Source organism: Punica granatum, chromosome 5, assembly GCF_007655135.1.
Source record: "Punica granatum isolate Tunisia-2019 chromosome 5, ASM765513v2, whole genome shotgun sequence".
Taxonomy (NCBI): Eukaryota; Viridiplantae; Streptophyta; class Magnoliopsida; order Myrtales; family Lythraceae; genus Punica; species Punica granatum.
In genome coordinates, this window is record NC_045131.1 from 15646993 (window position 1) to 15669217 (window position 22225).

General features: G+C 36.8%; 3 protein-coding genes across 4 annotated transcripts; 1 reads left to right on the forward strand and 2 right to left on the reverse strand.

Annotated features, from left to right (window-relative positions):
• Positions 1 to 1062: 1062 nt before the first annotated feature.
• LOC116207270 lies at positions 1063 to 2171 on the reverse strand. The gene has a single exon (XM_031540174.1). The coding sequence runs from the start codon at positions 1823 to 1825 to the stop codon at positions 1481 to 1483; it is 345 nt and encodes a 114-aa protein (XP_031396034.1). The 5' UTR covers positions 1826 to 2171; the 3' UTR covers positions 1063 to 1480.
• A 1101-nt stretch (positions 2172 to 3272) lies between these two features.
• Positions 3273 to 15692, reverse strand: LOC116206796 (TNF receptor-associated factor homolog 1a-like). 2 transcript variants are annotated; one of them, XM_031539601.1, is made up of 13 exons: positions 15531 to 15692; positions 14528 to 14766; positions 13918 to 14029; positions 12901 to 12989; positions 12746 to 12814; positions 12529 to 12658; positions 11047 to 11205; positions 10188 to 10536; positions 8291 to 8403; positions 7603 to 7753; positions 6719 to 7203; positions 5768 to 5969; positions 3273 to 4908 (listed from the first exon to the last, which is right to left on the reverse strand). In XM_031539601.1, exons 2-13 carry the CDS (start codon positions 14703 to 14705, stop codon positions 3589 to 3591), a joined length of 3357 nt encoding a protein of 1118 aa, XP_031395461.1. In that variant the 5' UTR covers positions 14706 to 14766; positions 15531 to 15692; the 3' UTR covers positions 3273 to 3588. The 2 variants fall into 2 exon arrangements, with proteins under 2 accessions (XP_031395461.1, XP_031395462.1); XM_031539602.1 differs by lacking the exon at positions 15531 to 15692 and adding an exon at positions 14915 to 15510.
• A 4205-nt stretch (positions 15693 to 19897) lies between these two features.
• Positions 19898 to 20712, forward strand: LOC116209019 (LOB domain-containing protein 24-like). Its single transcript, XM_031542590.1, has 2 exons — positions 19898 to 20059; positions 20440 to 20712. Exons 1-2 carry the CDS (start codon positions 19898 to 19900, stop codon positions 20710 to 20712), a joined length of 435 nt encoding a protein of 144 aa, XP_031398450.1.
• The last annotated feature ends 1513 nt before the right edge of the window (positions 20713 to 22225 follow it).

The following is a 22225-nucleotide window of genomic DNA, read 5'->3' on the forward strand; positions in this document are numbered from 1 at the left end:
ACATATAGACAACTAGAATCAAACATTGACTTCAGGTGTCCAATCAAAATAAATGCCCAAAATCACTTCAAATTGCCGCGTGTAGTCAAATTCATTGAAAAAAAAAATTAGATATACTTCAACGCACAAAATACCACCTGATGATCAAAGATAAATCCATATTGGAGCAAATATTAATTTTAAGTAATAGCTTAAAAATATTTTGTGACCTCAAAAAAAATGCATAAAAAAAGATCTCCATCTTACAGTACAGGACAAAAAGTATTGATAGACATAGACTAATTTTTCTTCTCACTCCACGCGCTTCTCGCCTTAGAAATTCTAAATGATGGACAACTGAGAGTACATGTTATACATGTCCTATAGTTTTTAGGAAGATTATTTTCTTTTATTGTTTTTTCTTATGCACGGTAACCAGTTACGTGTGGTTTCTACATCTCTGCACGGAGATAATGGCAGCCAGTTACACGTTCTTTCAAATGGCAAATAATTAAATAAAGAATCAACTTGAGTTGGTTTTAGGGTTCAACACTTATTCCGTTTAAGTAAGATCTCGAGTTCGAGTCCTTGTGAGTACAGAAAATTCACACTTGAAGAGCTTTATTTCTTAATGGGCCGACTCGACTCGACTAGATTAGTCGGAGCTCAATTGGACTTCTGAATTTCAGGGTTTATACCTAAAAGAAAAATTAACAAAGATATTCATTCGAGATTCCTCGGTTGATCATATTCGAATCCATTTACAAATTATTTTCTGAAAGAACGAACTTCAATGAATATGATCACATTCATTTATTCCCAAAAGGACTTCCCCCTTCTCTCAATATGGAAATATATCAAGAAAAATTCGCAGCTGCCCCCACAGTTAAATCAATATATAGATTGGTCGTGCCATTACATTCGTTGCTCCTATGGCGCGTTTAACCGATAAGCAACAATCATAGACTTTTTATACTACCAAATCGGCGAAACACACACTATTTAATGACTGAAATAAGATAATTTATTCAATTGAACGACAAAATCATGAAATCTTAAGAATAGAGAGATAGATTGAAAAAATAAACAAATAAAGAGAAAATGATGTTTATATCTATATATGTACATGACAAGGATGACTTATCCGCCCAACCAATTGAACAGTTTGAACAAAAGAGAGAGAAAATATAACAAAAGTGACGATTCCACTAAATATACTCCATGTGGTTTAAATTAATTAAAAAAAAAAAAGAATCCCTATGTTGTCTGAAGAGCTGAATTAAATAAATTCAAGCTGTTCCTCGTGATCTATGTACCAATAAAAATTGTCTTCTTTTTTTTTCTTTTTTATTTTTTCCTTTGTGATTTTCAATTATATGGGAGAATCAAATTCAACATTTTCCTTGTGTCACCTGTATCTGTATCTATATACGTCAAAGTTGGCCTGCCTATATATGTCTAGGTAGCCTCACGAGTCGGGAACGAGGCCAAGAGAGACCGACTATTGCCGCTTCTGATCAGCTGTGACTCCGAACTGGCTGATGGTGGACCTTGGGTAAGCCCGGGGATGCCCAAAGGCATCCCCTGCGAAGTGCATCTCGCTCATCGGGCAGCTGGGCCCCCCACCGCCCGGTATGTTGGTGCAACCCGAAGATTCAGAAGGCGGGGAGGGAGCTCTCAGAAGGGACTGTATGTTCAGGTCCCCGACACCTTCGACCTTCACGAGCTCTTCATTGTCAACCACTTCTTGCTGCTCGTGGAGGATTCTGCTAGCTCGATATTGCTGAATGTTGACGACTAGGCAGAGGAGCAGGAGAAGCGGGATTACGGAGCGTACGACCGTCATGGTTAATTTGATAAGTTAGAGGAAGAGATGTTGAGAGAAGCAGCATTTTTATAGAGGTTTTGGTGGGTGGCTTGGAGGGGAGGAAGGTTGAATTCTTTTTCTTTTTCTTTTTTTTTTGTGAACTTGATATCCAGAATCTCAATTGGGCCCCGACTAATCCAATCGAGTCGAGTCGACTCACGAAGGGATAAAGCTCTCGCAGCATTAATTTTTTATATTCATATGAACTTGAACTCGAAACTTTACTTAAATAGAACAAGCGCCGAACCCACTTAAACCAAAGTGGAACGTTGGTAGGTTGATGGTTTTCGTGTGTTTGCAGAATAAGATTACGGTTTTAGGTTATTGTATATTTTATTATTGGTGAAAAGAATTTTTGACTGTTGACTCATTTTGTGATAGCGAATATATTCAAATATATATATATATATATATATATGTATATGTATATGTTGTTGAGCATTGACATTGAATGGGTCAGATTCAGAACAGAGGAAATAACAGAGAATTGGCCCCACCTACACCGGGGAAGATTGCCTTGATGGCCAAGGAGCTCGTTGTCTTGGTCGTCCATGATACAAGTTCGGGTCTCCATGTCACGATGCCGTTCAATGCCGAGTTTTAATCGTGCTAGTATTGATCATTGGCTTCAAGAGGGTAAGCTATGCGCGACTTAGCCCAAGCTACACTTTATCCCATTATGGATAGCACTGCATCAGTCGTCCTCGTGAGTTTTCCCTATGTTTTCCCTGTCTTGGTATCGGTCAAAGATGCTTCAGGAGAAACCGCGGTGCTTGTCAATCAATACTAAGATGTCATGCACTATCAATCGGAAGCGTAACGCAATGACACACGCTCTCGCTTGAAAATCAAGAGGTTTCAAGTTCGATATCTAGTGAGACTACCCCTGCTCCTTTATTAGTTATTAGGATTTCTAATTTCATTTTACTAGATCCAAGGACCTCCCATGTAACTAAAAAAATAAAATGTCATGGATTGTGAATCAACGGGTTTATGAGGAATCAAATTAAATTATTCCGACAATGGGGAGGGATACATACAAAAGAATCATAAAATATGTTGGAATGTGTTTGAATACGAAACTGAAAACAGTTTGTCCCAGTCAAGTCTGCGTGATGACATACGTACATGAGAAGCAATTAGTAGGTTGAATTCGACAAATTCGACCGAATATTTTCAACTTCTTCGCAATCTTTTCACACGGCTTAACAAGTTTGTTCCATGCAAATACACTATCGCCCCCCCAAGACAGGCTAACGAATTCAAACACATTCCTCCAGGACGGGGGGGGGGGGGGGGGGGGGGCATTGAGACATCTCACATTATCAAGCCGGCAATAACCTCCAACAAGGAAAACCGGGATGGATCTAACAGAGAGTCACGTTCCAGGATAAAGCCCTATGACAAACGATAACAAGACGAGAAGTAAAAGCAAATAACAATGGGGCTTAAATAGCTGAGACCCCACCTTTATAAAATTGCTGAAAATAATGAAACTTTCGGCTGGGGCCAAGAAGAAAAAGCAGCCAATCAAAGCAGAACACTCTTTACAACAAAATGGTTTACTTATGAAAAAAAAAAAAAAAAAAGGATTACAGGCGCCTCTCTTTCACACTAAGACCCCTAAACAGAACCCCTCCCCAGGCATTCCCCTCCCTGATATTACGGCCCACTACGACAGACAGTGGCCCCATGCCCCCGACTCGGGCAGAGGCCGACCCTGTCATATCACCCCTTCCAACTCAAGGACCGCTCGGAGGCCGAAATACATTGTAACCGTTCACCCCACATGCCAAATTTGAGTACTCGGGTGAATAGTAAGGGTATCCCTCCCCCTCGAGACTCTTCATTCCCAGCATTGACAGGTCAGAACCAGCAATACTCCACTGGCTTGGGATCATACCATCCATCTGACCATTTGCATAGGGCATAGGACTGACCTGAGGCATGTTATATTCCCGGACTGAGTCGAACCCACCTGGAAATGAGCTGTAGCTCCGCTGGAAACCATTTTCTCGGTAGCTTCTTGTCCGCTCGAACCTGCAAGAGGCACTAGAAGCAGATGCTTCCATGTCCCCCAAGACACCAACCTCGCCTGGGAAAGAGAACTGCCTGTTTAGAGAATGCGGAAAGACAGGGTTCGTCCTAGAAAACTTCCCAATCCCCTGCTCCTCATCCAGAAGGTCATTGATGATGTCAAGGTGGGGGAAATCATCAGATAGTAAACCCTGAGCATGGCGGCCTGACGGGCCTGCCTGGAGGTCCGAGAACTGTTCCTGGGACCCACTGTGTTCATTGGACCTGTAATACTCAAGGTTCCTCATGTTGTTATCGGGATTATGATTCTCCACCCACTGTGGTTGCAGACCATTGGGTATTACATCCCGACCCATTGCACCAAAAGGGAAGCCCATCCTCTCGCTCGGTGGCAAAAACATGGGAGAAGAAGAGACTAAGTTGGGCCCCTGTGAGAATGCCCCTGAAGATTTTGCTCCTGCGCTTGGGGAACTAGGGTGGGAGTAAGCAGACGAACTTGATGGCAGAGAGTTACCAATTATGGCATTTCGATACGATTGAGGAACATAACTTGGGGCAGCTGATGCAGGATCTGGACCCAAACGACCAACTGCACTGACTGACCGGGCAAGAAGTGGAGTGGACTGGACAATGGAGATTGCAGGAGCAGGAGGCTTGACACCAGGCACAAGAGGAGCACTAGAAGGCCGAGGCATCACAGGCACTTGAGAAGAAGTAGATTTCTCAGGGGGTTTGGGAGTCGATGTTCTTTGCACGTCAGGTTTCAAACCCGATACCACTTGGGATGAAGTGGTTGCCTTGTCATTCTGTTGCGCAATGCTTGTGGCTGGCGCCTTCCTTGCTGAGGCAGGATCAGGTGTCGAACTATTTTTGTGGTCCGACTTTAGTTGGTTGCTGGAGGTTGAAGTTGAATCCTCAAGCGACCCACTGGAGGATGATTGGCCCGTCACTGACTTCACCTTGGATGCTTTTTCTTCATCGATTTGGTCTTCGGAGCTTGGTCTCTTCTGTGAAGATGTTTCATCCTATTCAGTTCAAAGGAGGAACAGATATGTCTCAGATATTATTACATGGAAGGAGAACACTTCAGAATAAAAGAGCAATTGAATCGAAGACAATCTAGTAAATATTTTTGCAATCTGATTCAGAAGCGCATGTAGGCTTATGTTGACTTGCATATATGCGCAAGGAAGCATATAGACTTTTGTCGAATTGCACATATGTGCATGTACATCTGCATGGAAAATTATAACAACATGGAATCCACGAACACAAGTGGCTATGGCCATGTTAACCGATATAGAGGACATCGCACTGATCTTAATAGCCTTAAACTGAAGTGCTGCCAAAAACACACTGGAGCATCCTTTTCACTGTTGATGCATAACAGAATTGCTAGAGAAGAACTAATGAAAAATAGAATTGAGAATTTAGTTAACTTCAGTTGTATGGTTGGGGATAGATAAGTAAATGCCAAAAGACTGCCACTCCTATAAATCGAATTATTTTAATGGACTCTACTTTAAATTTTTCCTTAGTTGATAGTGCAACAGGTCTGGCCAGCAGTCACAGGCAAACATTCGGCGGCAGCAACAGCCACTGGATTTTGTTTGAGCATGCAAGGGTTTGACTGATTTTGCAATATTTATGTGTATCAGAGGGCAAAGTGGCAATTTCACACTACGCTACTGCTTATCTATCACCAATTGGGACCATAATTTGGGAAATGCCTGAAAAGGCTTGCAATCATACTAATAGACCTCGTTCCTAATGACCAAACACAGTTTGGCTTCAACCAAAGGTAGTATGGTGACTTATATCTGTCAAAATAGGTAAGTGGACAAAGTACACAAATAAATCCAGGGGAATGGAACGTGAACTCACCCTTGTCACATTGTGATTCTCAAGTTGGCTTGCATGGGGCTGTAAGGGAGAAGCAACTGCCTCGAGCTCAACATCAGTTGCCTTACTGGTCGGAGCATCGCACGGCTCTGCTACATCTGCTGTTGCAGGCCCAGGATTACTGTCGCCTTGGTTGACCCTACTGCTCACCTCACTTGTAGCCTTAGATCTTTGGCTCTTTCCTCTAAAAACAGGCAACAAAAGCATATTGTCACCATTCATTTCTATTGGAAAGAAACATGTGAAGGATAATTTCACATCTACTCCTAATATATAAGAGCAGGGATAATTTAAAAATACCACTTAATTTTGGCCATCCATCAGCCAAACAGGCAACATAAACAGACTCAGAAAATGATAAGTTACAAAGATTTATAATTTTGTCACACCTTTTCAAAGATGTTCTCACCATCACTCTCATTTGCCACATTGGTAAGCTCTAGCAACATTGATATTCCTTGACGTTTCACTAAGATAAACCTCAATGTTGCAACATAAAAGCTATTCTATTGCAAGACTTTCTCGCCTTCTGGACACAAAGTCAACCTTAGTCCCATTCAACCGATAATTGAGGCCTCTTCTAGGCCATGCCACTAAGCTTGGCCACTTTCATGTGCAATACTCATAGTTTAGATTGATACTAAGACGTTTCTCAGAACATAAAAAGACCAGCACAGCTTTTTGCAATTTACTACAGCAGTCCCATTTCCATGAAAATTTTGACAATGTGGAACCATCGCCTCATGGCAGCAGCTCTGAGGATAACATGCGGGATTTGAACCAGCGAACTGTACACGTATCCCTTATACGCTTGCATAACCCTTCAGGTTTGGGCATATTATCCTTTTAGTATAAGAGGCATGCTGTTCCTCGCCCAATCATAATGGGCAGGTGGGCAACTACACCAAAACAATAGCATTTGCTAGTTCTTACCTGCTTGGTGATTTCTGGTTTTTGTAGTTTGGAAATGGGTTCCCCTTGTATGACCCACTCGTCACAACTGAGGGAACTGAGTCACTAGAACAGGTTGATGAACTATCATCCATCACAGATGGGCTTCTCTTGTCGTTCATTATACCATTCTGAGCAGGCGACAGGCTACAAACTCCACTGCTACTAGCTTCTGTTGGAGGGTGAACTTCTGAAGTGTCAGTGTCCCAGTTGATGGGACTTGCATCTCTCTCTTCCGAATCAGGCTGAAGAGATTCACCTACACAATCCACCAAGTCTGAAACGTCTGAGGCATCTTCAAGCATATCAGACTTTTCATTCTCGGGCTGAATTCCCTGAAATGTCAACTCTTCTTTTTCATCCTGGTCAAGGTTTTCTCGTTGTTGAGTCTTGTCTTGTGCTGACACAACAGGTCGATCCATTCTCTCTTTGTCCTTGGCTTTGCGATTTTTGCTCTTTTGCTTAGACTGGGGAGACAAGAATAAGGTAAACTGTGTTACGACAAGGACCACAGAAACACTGTTTTTCTTGAAAAGGATTGTATCTACCCACCAGATCAGAGTCCACATTATGAGGACACAAAAATCATTTGCCAACTCAAAACAGTAATCAATTATTTTGTCCTCAGAGAGGAAGAGAAGAAAATAAGCATGCTCGCATCAATCCTTCAATGAACTTACATAGGAGTCAACTGATTGATGTTATAATAATTTCATGACAGAAACATCTTATTCTAAGGTTGATTTTGTATCATGTTCCAAAAGTCTGTAGTCAAAACCATATGCAAACCAACCAGCTAGAGTCACAAGTCAAAGTGCAATATGAAGAAAAACTTTTTATAATAAGAGGGACGATGAAAATCAGACCGCTTTCTTTTTTGATTTCTTCTCCTTTGCATTAGCTCCACGTTTAGCCTTCTGCTCACTTTCAGCCTGCCACGCAGCCTCTTCTTCACGAATAAGCTCTTCTTGCCTCTTCAAAGCAACTGCTTCTTGGTAAGCAACTTCTATCTTATTGCTGTATTGAAGGACAAATTGGACATGTGCAATAAGATAGTGATAAAAAGATGGCATATTAATATCCATGATGGAAGTTCAAAAACTCAATAAATTAAAAATAAAATTACAGGGATAACTCAATCTCAAGAGTCTAGTTTTAGCCTCAAATAGCCACTTGTATTTCAAAATAAAAGTTTGCATACGGATTTTCCCTTCCACTTTCAGTCTCAAGTTATCCATTATGCATCTAAGGAATATATTGTATATCAACAGCTTCCACCACAGCTCAATTGTACTACCAAACCTGTACTGAACTTGGCAGTCACCAAACCAACAAATCCAAAATACTCATAAGCGCCCTCAAAAACCGCAAGGTACAACAACACAATCACTCAAACCGCTATTCCTTTTCTACTTCGGATAACTGAGCCTTGATAAACTTGAAAAGAAGTCTGACAAGGGTGAAGAATTGATTATACAATCTATCCCTGTAGGAACAAACAAGCAAATGGTCATTGCAAGCAAGTAGATCCCTTCAAAAGACAATGGTAGTAACCTGAATATATGAGCAAGGACAAAAATCTCTACTGTCCTCCGACCCAATTCCGTTAGACGTCTTTCATCACGCTCGATTGAGTCCTTGTTGAAATCTTCTCCAGAGTTTCCATCCTATATTTTGACACAAAAATTCAGCCATTAACAATCCAATCTGAGACATGAAATTACCGCTAAACTTACAGAATAATCACTATTTTATTCCTAATCTCTGAAGAAATAAACTTCTATACAAGCTAGTCATAAGGCAGACCCGGAAACAAGTTCAACCTCATCCAGCCAATCAAACCTATTTATGGTATGCAATTGATCAAACCTAATAAGTGAGGATGCAAGGGCCAATTTCAAGAATCGCAGGTGGTGCTACTAGTACATATTGCCAGGCAGAACTACAAGGTCCTGATTGAGGATGAAGCCACCAGGATTTAGTGAAGGTTCAATTCATCAAATTGTTGATGTCCCAGTGCATATGGATAATTATGCCTGAACGCAGAGCCGACTTTCACCCAGCAAAAACCAATTCAATAATCATGAACAAGTCCTAACAGAGGATACCTGATAAACATAAATGATAAAGAGTATGTTTTTGGTGGCTGGAGCTTATAGCTGTGGCTACGTGTCAAATTGATTAGTATTATAAAAACCTTTTAGTTAGTTGTGCTTGAAAAGAATAGAAGGTAAAATTAATGCAAAGTGCATACTCTCATACGTCTGAATTTCGAAACATGAAATTTAATACTAATCCACATTGCCTTTGATTTATAAAATGGAACAGTCCCTATATATTCTTTCCTGTACCTGCTTCCCTTTCTCCTTGTCTCCCCAGTTATTTCTTCTTTTATATTTTTCAAGCTTTGTCTTCTCCACTTCTACTAAGATTATACCCCCTCCCTCTTTGCTGGCATATTCTTTCCCAATTATATAGCATTGGCCAAATAAACACAGAAAGAAACATAAAATTATATCAGAATATCTCTGTGACCACTGGGATCACTTAGTGACTATGTTCACAGAAGCAATAACTAAATGGACCAAAAAATCAAATAATTCAAGTTATTTTTCAGTAAAACGACCCTGAGGCCACCCGTCTTTTCATCATGTTCCCCATTTTGTTGCATCACAAAGCCAACCCATTCCTCTTCCACCTACTTCCGAATTTTCATTGTCTGAAAAGTCTTTTATCTCTCATCTTCGCGCAATGACAAATTAATGCTTCATTGCTAGACCATCTCTCTATCACATGATGGACTTCATAATCTTGGGTTAAACAGTATTGAACAATAGATGGAAGCCAGGATGAAGAAAAATCTGCAATTAATGAATTTACATATTAGGAAGAAAATTTGTCGAGGGAATGTATGTATTTTAACATCAAGACCCACAAGTGGAAGTTAGGAAGCTAGTGTTCCCCAGCTTCATGCTTCATCAGTCGCCGAATTGTCGCTTCATGTGTTTTTTTTTCCCCCAACTTTGTGCAGCCAAAAATAAATTTGCATTCTATATAAACATAGCACCAGGATGCTCTTAAATCATTACATCAGATGAATGTTATTATAGAGACATCTAAAGCACCAATTCAGTGAGATCTCGCTTAGTCTGCAGACTAGAATAGAAAAACATAACGAAACAATTGATCCTTTTCTTGGTTGTCAGTTGTCATCAATCCTCCAGTAAAATATAACCCCTAGCTCCCTCCTCCCATGTTCTATCCCTTCTTATTTTCTTCTTTAACATAGTTCTACTGTCTTTTAAGAATTTATACTCTGTTAAGTTTACTAAACATGCCTTATCTATGACTAAAGCCCTGGAAATAAAAAATTATTGCATTCAACTTCAAGTAACCAGCCATTTTAAGAACTCATTTTAGCATAAACTCTGCATCAAGAACTGTAGCTTACCTTCGTTCTATTCTGAGGACCCTTTTCATCTTTGGGAGGCAGAGGTTCTATTGCGGCCCTTTCCAGTAGTGGTAATACATCATCCACCAAAAAGAAAGTATCTTGTTCTACACGAACAATTGGAGCTGGCATGTCATCTGTATCAGACTTTTTTGCCCTTCCCTTCTTGCATTTGCTCTGGCTTTCAAGAGCCTTTAATCCACTATACAAGGAATCCATCACCAAAGTAGATGTAACTTCTTTTTCTATGAAAAAGTGCTTTACAACTACTTTGAGAATCACATCTGTGTTTTCCCTGGACATGCTTCTCCTGGAATCAGGATCGATATCCATCCAAAAAGCACAGAAGCTGCAGGAATTACAAATATTCTTTCAGAAATTACGCACATCCTTCTAGAAAGAGATGCAAATGAACAAATCGGCTTTCTTATAACCCATGGCTGATAGATGCTTTGGAAACAGATCTTAAAGCCAAGGAAGAAATCTGTTAATGCGTAAATGAATTTAAAAGCATATGTGATGGATAATCTTCGGTGTAAAAAATGCCAAAGTAATTTAAACTCAACTAAGATAAAATTGAACACCATATATTTCAAACATAAAAAGGAAAGATTATGACATGGTGAACAATGTATCTGGAAAAGTGTCAGGGACTAGTGCAAGCAGATAGAATGTGCATCCGCTTCGTGGATAGTTCATGAGGTAGTGGGTTTGAATCACCCTTGTATGTAGTTCAGTAAATCAAAATAACTATCTACAGGTAATGAGTTCAAATCACCCTTGTATGTAGTTCAGTTAACCAAAATAACTATCGATATATATACACACTTCAGTCAAATTCCAGGGAATTATTAAGTACCTTGTCCACCTAGCTTTGTCTTCAATTAGCTTGCCTAGTTTTCCTCTTCTCTCTTCCACAAAGCGTCTGCAAATCTGCTCTACATTTGTCAAGTATACCCTAACAAGTTCTCTTCTATATTGAGAATCAAGGCAACGGAAAGGTCTGTCAGCTTTCTCCCTGCGATTTAAAAGCAGGGATGAGGATTCATCAAACGGCAAAACCAATATCCGTGGAAAAAAATAATTAAAAAAAGATGACAAATTGAAAGGTTGAACGCAATTTCAATCAATGCCTTGGGATAGGTAATACATGAAGACAGCAGTGCAACTATCAGGTGAGACATTAAGCAATTAACATAGAGTGAGAAGTCGCACGTACCACCCTATACCAACAAAAATGATAACCAACAAAATATAATCATGACAGGAGACAAATGACAAACAATTTGACCAATAAGTCTAAAATGGATAGTAGTGCATAAAATAGTTAGCAGAACAAATCCGCTTGACTGTTGGTACAAGTCTGGTTAAAAGCCTTAGAATGATGCTAGAACCATTCCATAAATACTAATATCACAGATCAATTCGCCCAATAAGAAAAAGTACATCTGCAGAGGAAAACAAACTGTAAAAGAAAATAAAATGGTAGTTGTGTTATGTTCGAAAAGCTCTTCTTATTGAACAGACAAACGAACAGCACACACACAAAGGTTTCGCTTCAGAAAATGGAGAGAGAAGACCTGAAGACAAATAACGAGAACTAGAATTTTATCTTTAAAAAGCTCAACTCCCCTCCTGCCCAGCAAACAAAGAGCAATGAATATCTCTAACTTAGATGCATACTGGATTTAAGAAATACAAAACGGGAAAGCAGAAGTATAACTTGGTTTCCGTTTGCGTTATAAAAAGTCAGATATTGTCTCTCAGAGGAACCATAGAGAGGTAAATTAACTAGTAAATCTTTCTCCATTGGGACAGACTTAAATACATTTCAAGGTATACCACCAAACTTCACTTTTATCAAGCATAGTTTTCTGAATGCACAACTCAGAACACTCAATATTGAGGATTATAATAATAATCAAGTGCAAGTCAAATCGCGGAATGCATATAAAAAAATGCAAATTACACTCCTAGCAAAGCACTGAATCTTGTTAAACTTAATTGTGCTATTATTTTTAGGCCAGGTGTAAGACCAATTATATTTTTAGGCCTAGCATCGCCTACCACTGCCTTTTCTGACAGCCACCAACTTTTGCGTAAGAAATATAACTGGGGAAAGTGATATAGACTTCAGTCTTCTGACACCAGAGGAAATGACTGTAATTCACAAGCCAACATCCTCCTGAGTTTCTAATTCCGCGAATGCTTTTAGTACAAATATTATTATCTTGTCAAATTTTTTAAGAAAATTAAATATAGAGCAAAGATTCCTGCAATGATCAAAAAGTATTCCGAAACAATAGGAAGAGATAATGCAAATTATTAAAATCCAAGAAACCTTATGACTTGAACTTGAGCCTTTATAATTAGTGTGTCTTCCTCAACAAATCCTTCAGACATTTTAGAAAGCTCCATAAATTTTTTCCAACCCCAATCGTGCTCTTTCTTCCAAAATCGGTGTAAAGTATCTGCAAAAGTAGACAGCCAATCAGACTTTGACCCTGCTAAAAACCAGAATTTCAAGACAAACACTAAAATTGCTATCATATATTAACCTGAATATTTTGATTTCTTTGGATCTTTATTCACCACCGCTATTGTAAACTGTGCGAAGTGACTCCACCCTGTGGAAAGCAAGACAACTATTAGGTAGCAACGACCTAAAAGGAATCAAAGTTTGCGCCAAACGAAACAAATAGAATTCGCATACCTGGTAGAAGTTTATCATGATTTGCAACACATAGAAACAAAGAGAGATGATTGCAGACATCACAGCCTTGAGGATAGATTAAAATATACCTTCACCACAAAAGAAGGCACAAATTTAACAAAGAAAGGAGAACAATTAATCTTGGCATAAGCCTGAATGCAAAATTCATATTACATCAAAATGATCTATAACATGTAGTAGATACAAACATAGCAAATGAAGACCTACACTGATATCATGAGATTGCAGAATGCCGGCGAACCAAACAAATCTTTAACATTCTTTCATTCTCATTATTAAAAACTTCAGAGGCAGCAAAGAGCTCACATGCTAAACTAGACTACCCAAACATGCCCTTAGTATAAGCACTGATAAAAAAGAACCAGAGAAGCTCAGACCTAATTCACAAATAACAAGGAAACAAGCACCTTAGGTTAAAAGTTTTGCATCTGTATCACAGAAACGGTCAAATTAACTTATTAGTGCCAAATACACAAGCGAAAATGCTTTTAAGGTTTCGTAGAAAAACGGCCCATTCTCTTTTCAAAATTAAATTAAATAAATGTTATATATATATAAATATATATAAGTGGCACAGAGCATAGTTAAACAAGCATACAACTTACGATAAGTAATAAGAAAAACCACAAATCTTCACAAGAACTATTAGCAAAATTTCAAGGCAGCGATGAAGCCATAAAAGGATAGTGCATGCAAATTTATAGGGTTTTGCCATCAGAGAAATTGAAGACAATAACCAAAATATTAGTTTTCATGGAGAAGGGGGAAGGAGATGCTTATCGTACATTTGAAATAAAATTATATCGGGGAAGCAATACATTTGAAATAAAATTATATAGGGGAAGCAATACATTTGAAATAAAATTATATAAGGGAAGCAATGCATTTGAAATAAAATTATATCAGGGAAGCAATACATTTGAAATAAAATTATATAAGGGAAGCAATGCATTTGAAATAAAATTATATCAGGGAAAAACATTCAGAGATCCATACCATTTGTAGCCGCCAACTTCAAACGCACTGCTACGGAGCTCCCTCTTGGTAATTTCTGAAAATTTTTCTATCTTCCACGTATACTTTCCATAGAGTTCGGACGGTTTTGGCCCTGCTTGAAAGCAACTCTTGTCAAATCAACCACAACACGATATACCATCAGAAGAAAATCTGGAAAATGAAGCTTCTACAAAGAAAAAGTCTGCTGAGTGGCATGCAATGCATGGAAACAAGAGTAGTATTCCACATGTACGAGCACTGAAATTAACACAGATTGAACAAATATATATATCTAATACTGACAGCAGGTAGCTCTACATTGAATTTAGAAGCCAGAATCCGGAATCCAGAATGAGAAATCTAATAAAAAGGGAAATCGGGTCAAGGAGACCTATTCTGTAAATTGACAACACCATCCATTCATCCATCAATTTTTCCGTTACAAAACCAGAAGATATCAAAGTGTTTAGAGCCGAGCTAGACACCTCATGCCACGTCCTGCCTAAACTTACTGATTCATTCCTTCTCCCTTTCAAAAAAGAGTTGGGAAAACTTTGCAATAAAAAGAGAATGGAGTGATGAGAATGTAAAAACGTATCCAAGCATTTACCACCATCATCATCATTATCAGTGTCCCAGTACGGAGCCGTAGTCAATTGCGTCCCGTTTTCCACCTGTTCCGAGGACCTCCATTCTGCGAGGGCTTCACCAGAATGAGAGCTTGGCATGCTCGAGCTTCCCTCATCAGACCTCCCAACTCCCGGTTCCTCCAAAACAACCCCTGCCATAGGAACCTCCTAACTCACAAAGAAACCTTTTGACCCCGCGGTGCCAACCCAATAAAGTTAGCTACACAAGAAACAAAAACAACCCAAATCAAACTCCATTTTCCGACAAAATCAGAGTCGAAAATTGCAGAAAATCTGAAATACAGCCCGAACAATAAACTTTGTATCATCTCCCGTTTCTACACAGCGAACTATAATTTCTGATGTACCATTACTCAGTGATGCTATAATCAAATTCCGCATCCTATAAAGCTCTCCCAATTCACCAAGAACGCATCGTATACAAAACCAAGGCTCCATTGTTTGATTCTCCATTCGGTGAACCTTCAAGCTGATCCCATTCTACTACTTTCCCAATGGACCCTAATTCCCAGTTTTCAGCTACTTCAGTAAAAACAAGAACAAACTCAGAAAATTTCATAACTCATGTCCTGTTCTTTTCTGAATCCGATCACTGTCTTAAATCTCTAGGATTCCGCAGAACTCATCAATCCAGAGCAGACACAAAATCATCGTATCCCCATAGAATATCATCCAATCCATAAACCCCTCCAATCAAGGAAATCCCTAGAACGAGAGACCCATGAATTATAATTCGCCGGATGGGGCCAATTGCATGCTATCGAAACCCCAAAGAGACATTCCCCGCGGTACGAAACGGTCAAATTAGATTGAGAGACCCTAAAAATCCCTAACCCAAATCGACATCGGGCCAATCAGCCCAAGGGGGGGGGAACCGAAAAGGGTTGAAACCGGGTGCGACAAAAAAGGAACGGGGAGAACGGCGGCGGCGGGCGATTGGATGGGGTGGTGGCAGAGACGAACCTGAGGCAAAGATTGGAGCTTTTATTTCTCCCTCCGGGTTGAGAGAGACGAGTGATTTTGGAACCTCGCGCAGGGTTTATTAGAGATAGAAAGCAGAGAGAGAGAGAGAGAGAGAGAGAGAGAGAGATCGTAAGGAGCAGCCAACGAAAGAGAGAGAGGGAGAGAGAGAAAGACCAAAGGCGGAAACCAGAAGGAGAAAAGAAAATTGTATTTTAATTATTCAATCATTTATTCCATTTATCCTCGTTAAATATTTATATTTTCTTGTACTCTTTTATTTTGTGTCAATTGTAATTTTTGTAGCAAAAGAAAAAATATATTTATTTATATGGAAATTTTGATAACGCAAAGTACCAAAGAGAAATTGTTAGATGCGCCCAAGTTATGAAAAATTACTTGAAACTCAATTAACATTACAGTGTTACTATGCATATAAATTTTGATAACTTGAACTGTAAGTAAAACATTATAATATAAATCGATAAAATGATTTATTAAAATTTTACATAAGTAATATGGATATCATATGATAATATTAAGGAATAACTCAAGCACTAATGCGTGCATGACGAATATATAAAAATTTTCATTGATATAAAAAAATTTATATGGATAAATTGTTTTCATCAATATAAAAAATTTTGCATTACCTGTAATTTTCAAATTTAATTTGAATAGCAGCGCCATATATACACAATAATAAATAGGTAATTGCCAGTACGTTAAAAGGGTATCAATGAGATTTTTCTCATCGGGCAAAGCCTTAAACTGCATGGACCAGGAAGATTAAAAGTATCATACTGAATATATTTAATTTTCCTACATCTTTTCAAGGGAAAATTGCGAAAGCAATTTCATTAAATTTGGAAATTTTATATTATTCCATTTATTATTCCATGAGGGGAAGGATTACGCCAGAAAGGGCGAGGGATGATGAAGGCAGGACCGGTGCAAGATTGGATCGGCGGTGGTTTTAGAGGCAGATGGGCCGCCGCGCTGATTGGCCAGGCACTTCAGTGGGCCCCACAACTTCCGTCTGCCACCTCAGCAAGTTAGGGTTTCTAAAGGAAGGACATGGGTACTTGGATCTCGGGTACGGGCATAAGAATGACCCAATCCGATAAGGTATGTTGGGTTAGGCCCTCGGCTGCTGTGATTGCTAGCCCATAAGGACGGGCATATTATATTTATTATATTTGCATGGCCCAATTAGGAGAGGGGCTCTTCTTTCATTTGCCTTCTTTAATTTAATTAGGTGGCCTTTAGTGCATTACCATTTAAGATTATCGATAATTTAAATTTTCACTAAAATAGATTCTCACTTTTAAAATTACCAACAATGTCCATTACCATGTTTGGTATGGACTGGTAATAATTACATTACTGATAATCTTGCTAGTAATCTAGATAGACACCAAGGGGTGGAAAAATATATTACCTGGGAAAGTGGATTACCTTCAGTATTTAGATTACCGATAATCTGTAACAACCAAACATGGTAATCTGTGACTACCAGGGACTTTAAGATAAGATTCCAAGTAATCCACGTGTCTTACCTCATACCAAATGGCCTACTAGAGTTAAATACGACTAGAAGATGCATCGGGCTAGGCAGGATGTTAATATAAGCTCGGTTTGAAACGTCTACCTATGCTAAGAGCGGCGTTGTGTAAGTTATTTTATATCACTTAAAGGTATTGTAAATGTTGTCTTATATTTGTCCTATTCGTCAATTTGTACTTGCCAGAAACCAGATTTCATATCGAATTTTGAAAATATTTTTGCATCATATAGTCGTTTTAGGATTTTAGGGTTTTAGTCTTTTGCCACCTCAGCAAGTTGGAGTTTCTGAAGGAAAGACATGGGTACCTGGATCTCGGGTACGGGCATAAGACATGACTCGATCGCATAAGGTGTGTTGGGTTTAGGCCTCAGCTGCGACAATGGTAAGCCCATAAGGACGGGCATATTATATTTTATTATATTTGCTTGGCCCAATTAGGGGAGGGGCTCTTCTTTCATTTGCCTTCTTTAATTTAATTAGGTGGCCTTTGGTCCATTACCATTTAAGATTATCGGTAATTTAGATTTTCACTAAAATAGATTCTCACTTTTAAAATTACCAACAATGCCTATTACCATGTTTGGTATGGACTGGTAATATTTAAATTACTGATAATCTTGCTGGTAATCTAGATAGACACCCAATGGTGGAAAAATATATTAAATAGGAAAGTGGATTACCTTCAGTATCTAGGAGTGCGTTTGGTTTCAGAGTTAAAAATAACTTTGATTTTGATTTTGATTTTGATTGTGGAAAAGACAAATGAGATGGTATTATAAATTTAACTTGGGAAACGTGTGTTTTTATTGGGTAGTGGGTAGAGTTAAAATCAAAATCATAATTCTAAAATCAAACTCCGAAACCAAACGTGCCCTAGATTAGCAGTAATCTATAATAGCCAAACATGGTAATATGTGATGACCAGGGACTTTAAAATGAGATTCCAAGTAATTCACGTGTCTTACCTCATACCAAATGCCCTACTAGAGTTAAATACGACTAGTAGATGCCTTGGGCTAGGCGGGATGTCAATATAAGCTCGGTTTGAAACGTCTACCTATGCTAAGAGCGGCATTGTGTAAATTATTTTATATCATTTAAAACTATAATTTTAAAATAATAATTTGCTATATTACAAAAAATATTAATTAATGTAAATTATAGACAAACTGTCTTACGTAGTGTAATCTTTTTGTATTTGTATATATACTTTTGGGATTCTCATTTATTATATGATGCGACATTTCAACGACTTATAAAAAGTTAAAATTATTATCAAAAAAGGTTAATGATAATTATTTTACATAGTATCACATTGTTAAAACAAATAAAACATATATCGGTTATCATATTATTTTAATTAATCACATTTAAAAAGATCAATTTTTTATATAGAATAATAATATTTTTCATCAGTTTTTTATATAAAATGCAAATATTATTCCAATAATATTGAAAATATCCAATACAATTTATTCATAGATTTAATTTCTTAACATAATATGCTTTTTGGGAAAAAATTTAAACTTTTATTAACTCTAAGGGTTGAATTCACCATATAGCACGATATTTTGAAAATTTGTACCGCATAGCACATTTCACATTAACTTCACTATTCAACACGATATTTTGAATTTTTTTCAAACATAGCACAACAAGTAATAATTTCACCTAATAGCACAATATTTTGAAATTTTTACACTACGTAGAAGGATGTTAGTTTTTTGTCACTTTTTTGCGCTATATGGTGAAAAAAAATTAAAATTTTGTGTTATTTTTTGAAATTATTGCTTGTTGTGCTATTTCATGAAAAAATTTCAAAATATTATGCTAAATGGTAAAATTAATATGTTATGTGCTATGTGGTGAAAATTTTCGAAATATCGTGCTATACGTAACCCGAAATTTGATGGTTCATTCTTGCTTACTTTTGATTAAAAAAAAGTATCTTTTTTGTAGTATAATACTTTTTCAACGTATAATAACCATTTATTGCGCTTCAAGTTAGTTTTGCTAATATAATACTTTTCCAAAATACTATATATCATTATGTTATTTTAATTAATTACATTTAAAAAATACTATCAATTATTAATCATACACAGGTTTATTGCGCTTCAAGTTAATTTTGCAAATATTATACCTTTTCAAAAATACTACTGATTATTAGTCATACACAGGTTTTGCAAAAACTAAAAAACGACACTAATTTTATGAAATTAGAATCACGTGAAAAGAAAAATCAATAAATAAAAATAAAGATATAACAAAATATTATTTTAAAAAATCAAAATCAAGTTTTGTACTTCAGTTAATATCGGTAGTGAATATGCATAATATTCAAAAAGAAAATCCAATGCATTATAGATAAGAAAATGAATGGCAAAAGTGTATTAATTTATTCAAAATTTGTCTAATCTATTAGGATTATTATTCAAATTCTTTTAGTTATTGTTGAAAATTCTTATTATTCTTAAATATAAATTCATCTTTAAAAATTGAGGATACTTATAATTGAAAATAAATTTGTTAAAATGCATGAGTTAGAATACTAGTCATTTTTTGTACAAATATGAATACAAGGCTCCAAATATTCAAATTAACTAGCCGTTTTTCTCTTTAAATAGTAACATCGAAGGTTTCCTCCTAAATAAATTAAATTAACTAGCCGTTATAAAATCTTTAGCCACAAATAAATGCATTGCCCATTATAGAAGCACTCCCTTTATTTAATAAGCAAAATATCAAACAGATTTTTTCTAACATCATAAAGATTTGATTCCGAAAATCTTCCTCTGAAGGAATGTCCAATCCAACGTCCTCAAGATGTGCAGCTTGCAAGTATCTGAGGAGGAGATGTCCTCAAGATTGCATCTGCTCTCCTTATTTTCCTTCCAATGATCCCCAAAGATTTGCTTATGTTCATAAAATCTATGGGGCTAGTAATGTTGGTAAATTACTCCAGGTAATGATCGAGGTTAATTATATATATTCCGACAAAGTACATAAGGCTGGGATGATGTGAAAAAGTTAACTCAGTATATTTTTCATTAAATTTAAATCCTTTAACAATTTGCGAAGAGCCGTGATTAAAATCTCGCATTTCGTGTTTATGTTTTGTCCATCGAAGTTTAGTTCAACATATGCACTATCTAGAAATGAAGCTGTTGATACCTTCATTGTTAGCAGAAGCACATATATAAATTAAGGTGGTTCACATAATTAATTAGACAGGTATCTGATACGTCATCGAATTGTTCAAATTTTCTTCGTTATCAATTTGAAATGGGCCAAATAAAAATTGACAACTCATATGTTGATGCAAATTATGAATGTAATTTTCAGCAACTCCCTGAAAGGGCTCGATTTGAGGCAGTGGAGTCTTTATACTATGAAGCACTTTGCCGGATTCAAGATCCCGTCTATGGATGTGCAGGCATCGTATCTTGGCTCCAACAGCAAATACATGATGTCGAAAGTGAAATCGCGAAGACTCGAGCAGAAATCACAGTATTCCTCAATTCCAACATCAGTATCTCGGAACTGAACACCCAGCATCCCCAAACTGATGACATGGGCATGGAAAACTTGTCAAATAAGCATAAGGGGCCCCTGTAGTAGATGCACGGAACTTCCACTAAAACTCCCTGGTTTAACTGAAATTGTTTTTCTTTTGTTTGAACTGATTAGATATCGCAAATCGAAGAATAAACTTTTCTTCCTTATTTTTGTGGTGAATCTCATCTCTATAAGGATCATCATTTGTAATGCCCCATGATTCTCAATAATAAGTGTGCCTAGAGATTGGGAATGCTTTATATATATTCAAGAGAAGATTTATCATAAATGTCGTTGTATATCCCGATATTAAGCATCAAAACATGTAAGAAAGCACCTAGAGAGAGTACACTACATGGTGTCACACATCCATACATATCAGAAAGACCGGAAATTATTTTGATGGAACTATATATTAATGACATCCGCATGCGGGCCTAATCACCATATTGGAGTATGAATAATGAAAGCAAGACAAAAGGTGTTGTGTCTAGAAGGAGGCGATGACGTCAAAAAGGAACTAATAATAGGATCTTACCCTTTAGAGTTTTCTCTTACTCCATTAAAAAAAGAAAAAAGAAACTTTTACAACCATTTATGTTCGCAACTAATCTAATATTTAAAATATTAATAGAGACGTCGACCGCGACATTAAAGAATAAATCTAGAATACTATAAGCAGATGATCATTGGCAAATGAATTACTTAGAAATAATACATACATATATATATATATGTATGTGTATGATAGATCACAAAATGAAAATTCTGTAAATTCAAGTAAACATTCACAATTCCAAGAGACCTTTTTAAGAGGACGAATGAGACTTGATTAAAAAAAAGGTTATACGGATATAATAGTGTTCTAACCTGTGCGCTGCACAAGTTTTTTTAATTGTAATTATTATCATTTTCTTGAGTTTTCAACAATAATAAAAAGCATCAAGTAATAATTCTAATATATTAGTTTAATTATTAATAGTTTAGTAACAATTTTGCAACTAATTCTCTCATTTAAAGTGGATTTAACATTTGTTTAATCGTGAGCATTATGCAAATTTATTAAATGTAGGTGTACAAACTTGATCTTGTTAATTTTGCTAATATAATATTAGCATTCAATCCCGTGCATTGCACGGGGTTTTAAATTATACTTTTAATGAAAATTATTCTTAAGAACAATAAGAATTTAGAACTACTAATTTCAAATTAAAACAATAAGTTCTAATATAATAGGTAAAATTTAAAAAATGATCCAGTGACGAACTTTTAAAATAACATTTAATGATATTCTTACCTTTGAAGTCAATTTTTTTTCCCTTTTTGGCTGAATTTTTTTTTATGCGTACATAAGTTCGTAGGGTTAGTGTTTGCAAATGATTCTTTTAGAAATCCAATGTGAAAGTCGGCTTAATTATTTTAAAATAAAATTATATTAGTTAGCATCAATTTTGCAACAATTTTTTTATTTAGTATCCATTGATCATTTAATTACTGCATATATTTAGTTTAGATAATACTAATTGTTTTGAATTTTTTCTTAAAGTAGTATTCTTCGATGTTGATATATTTC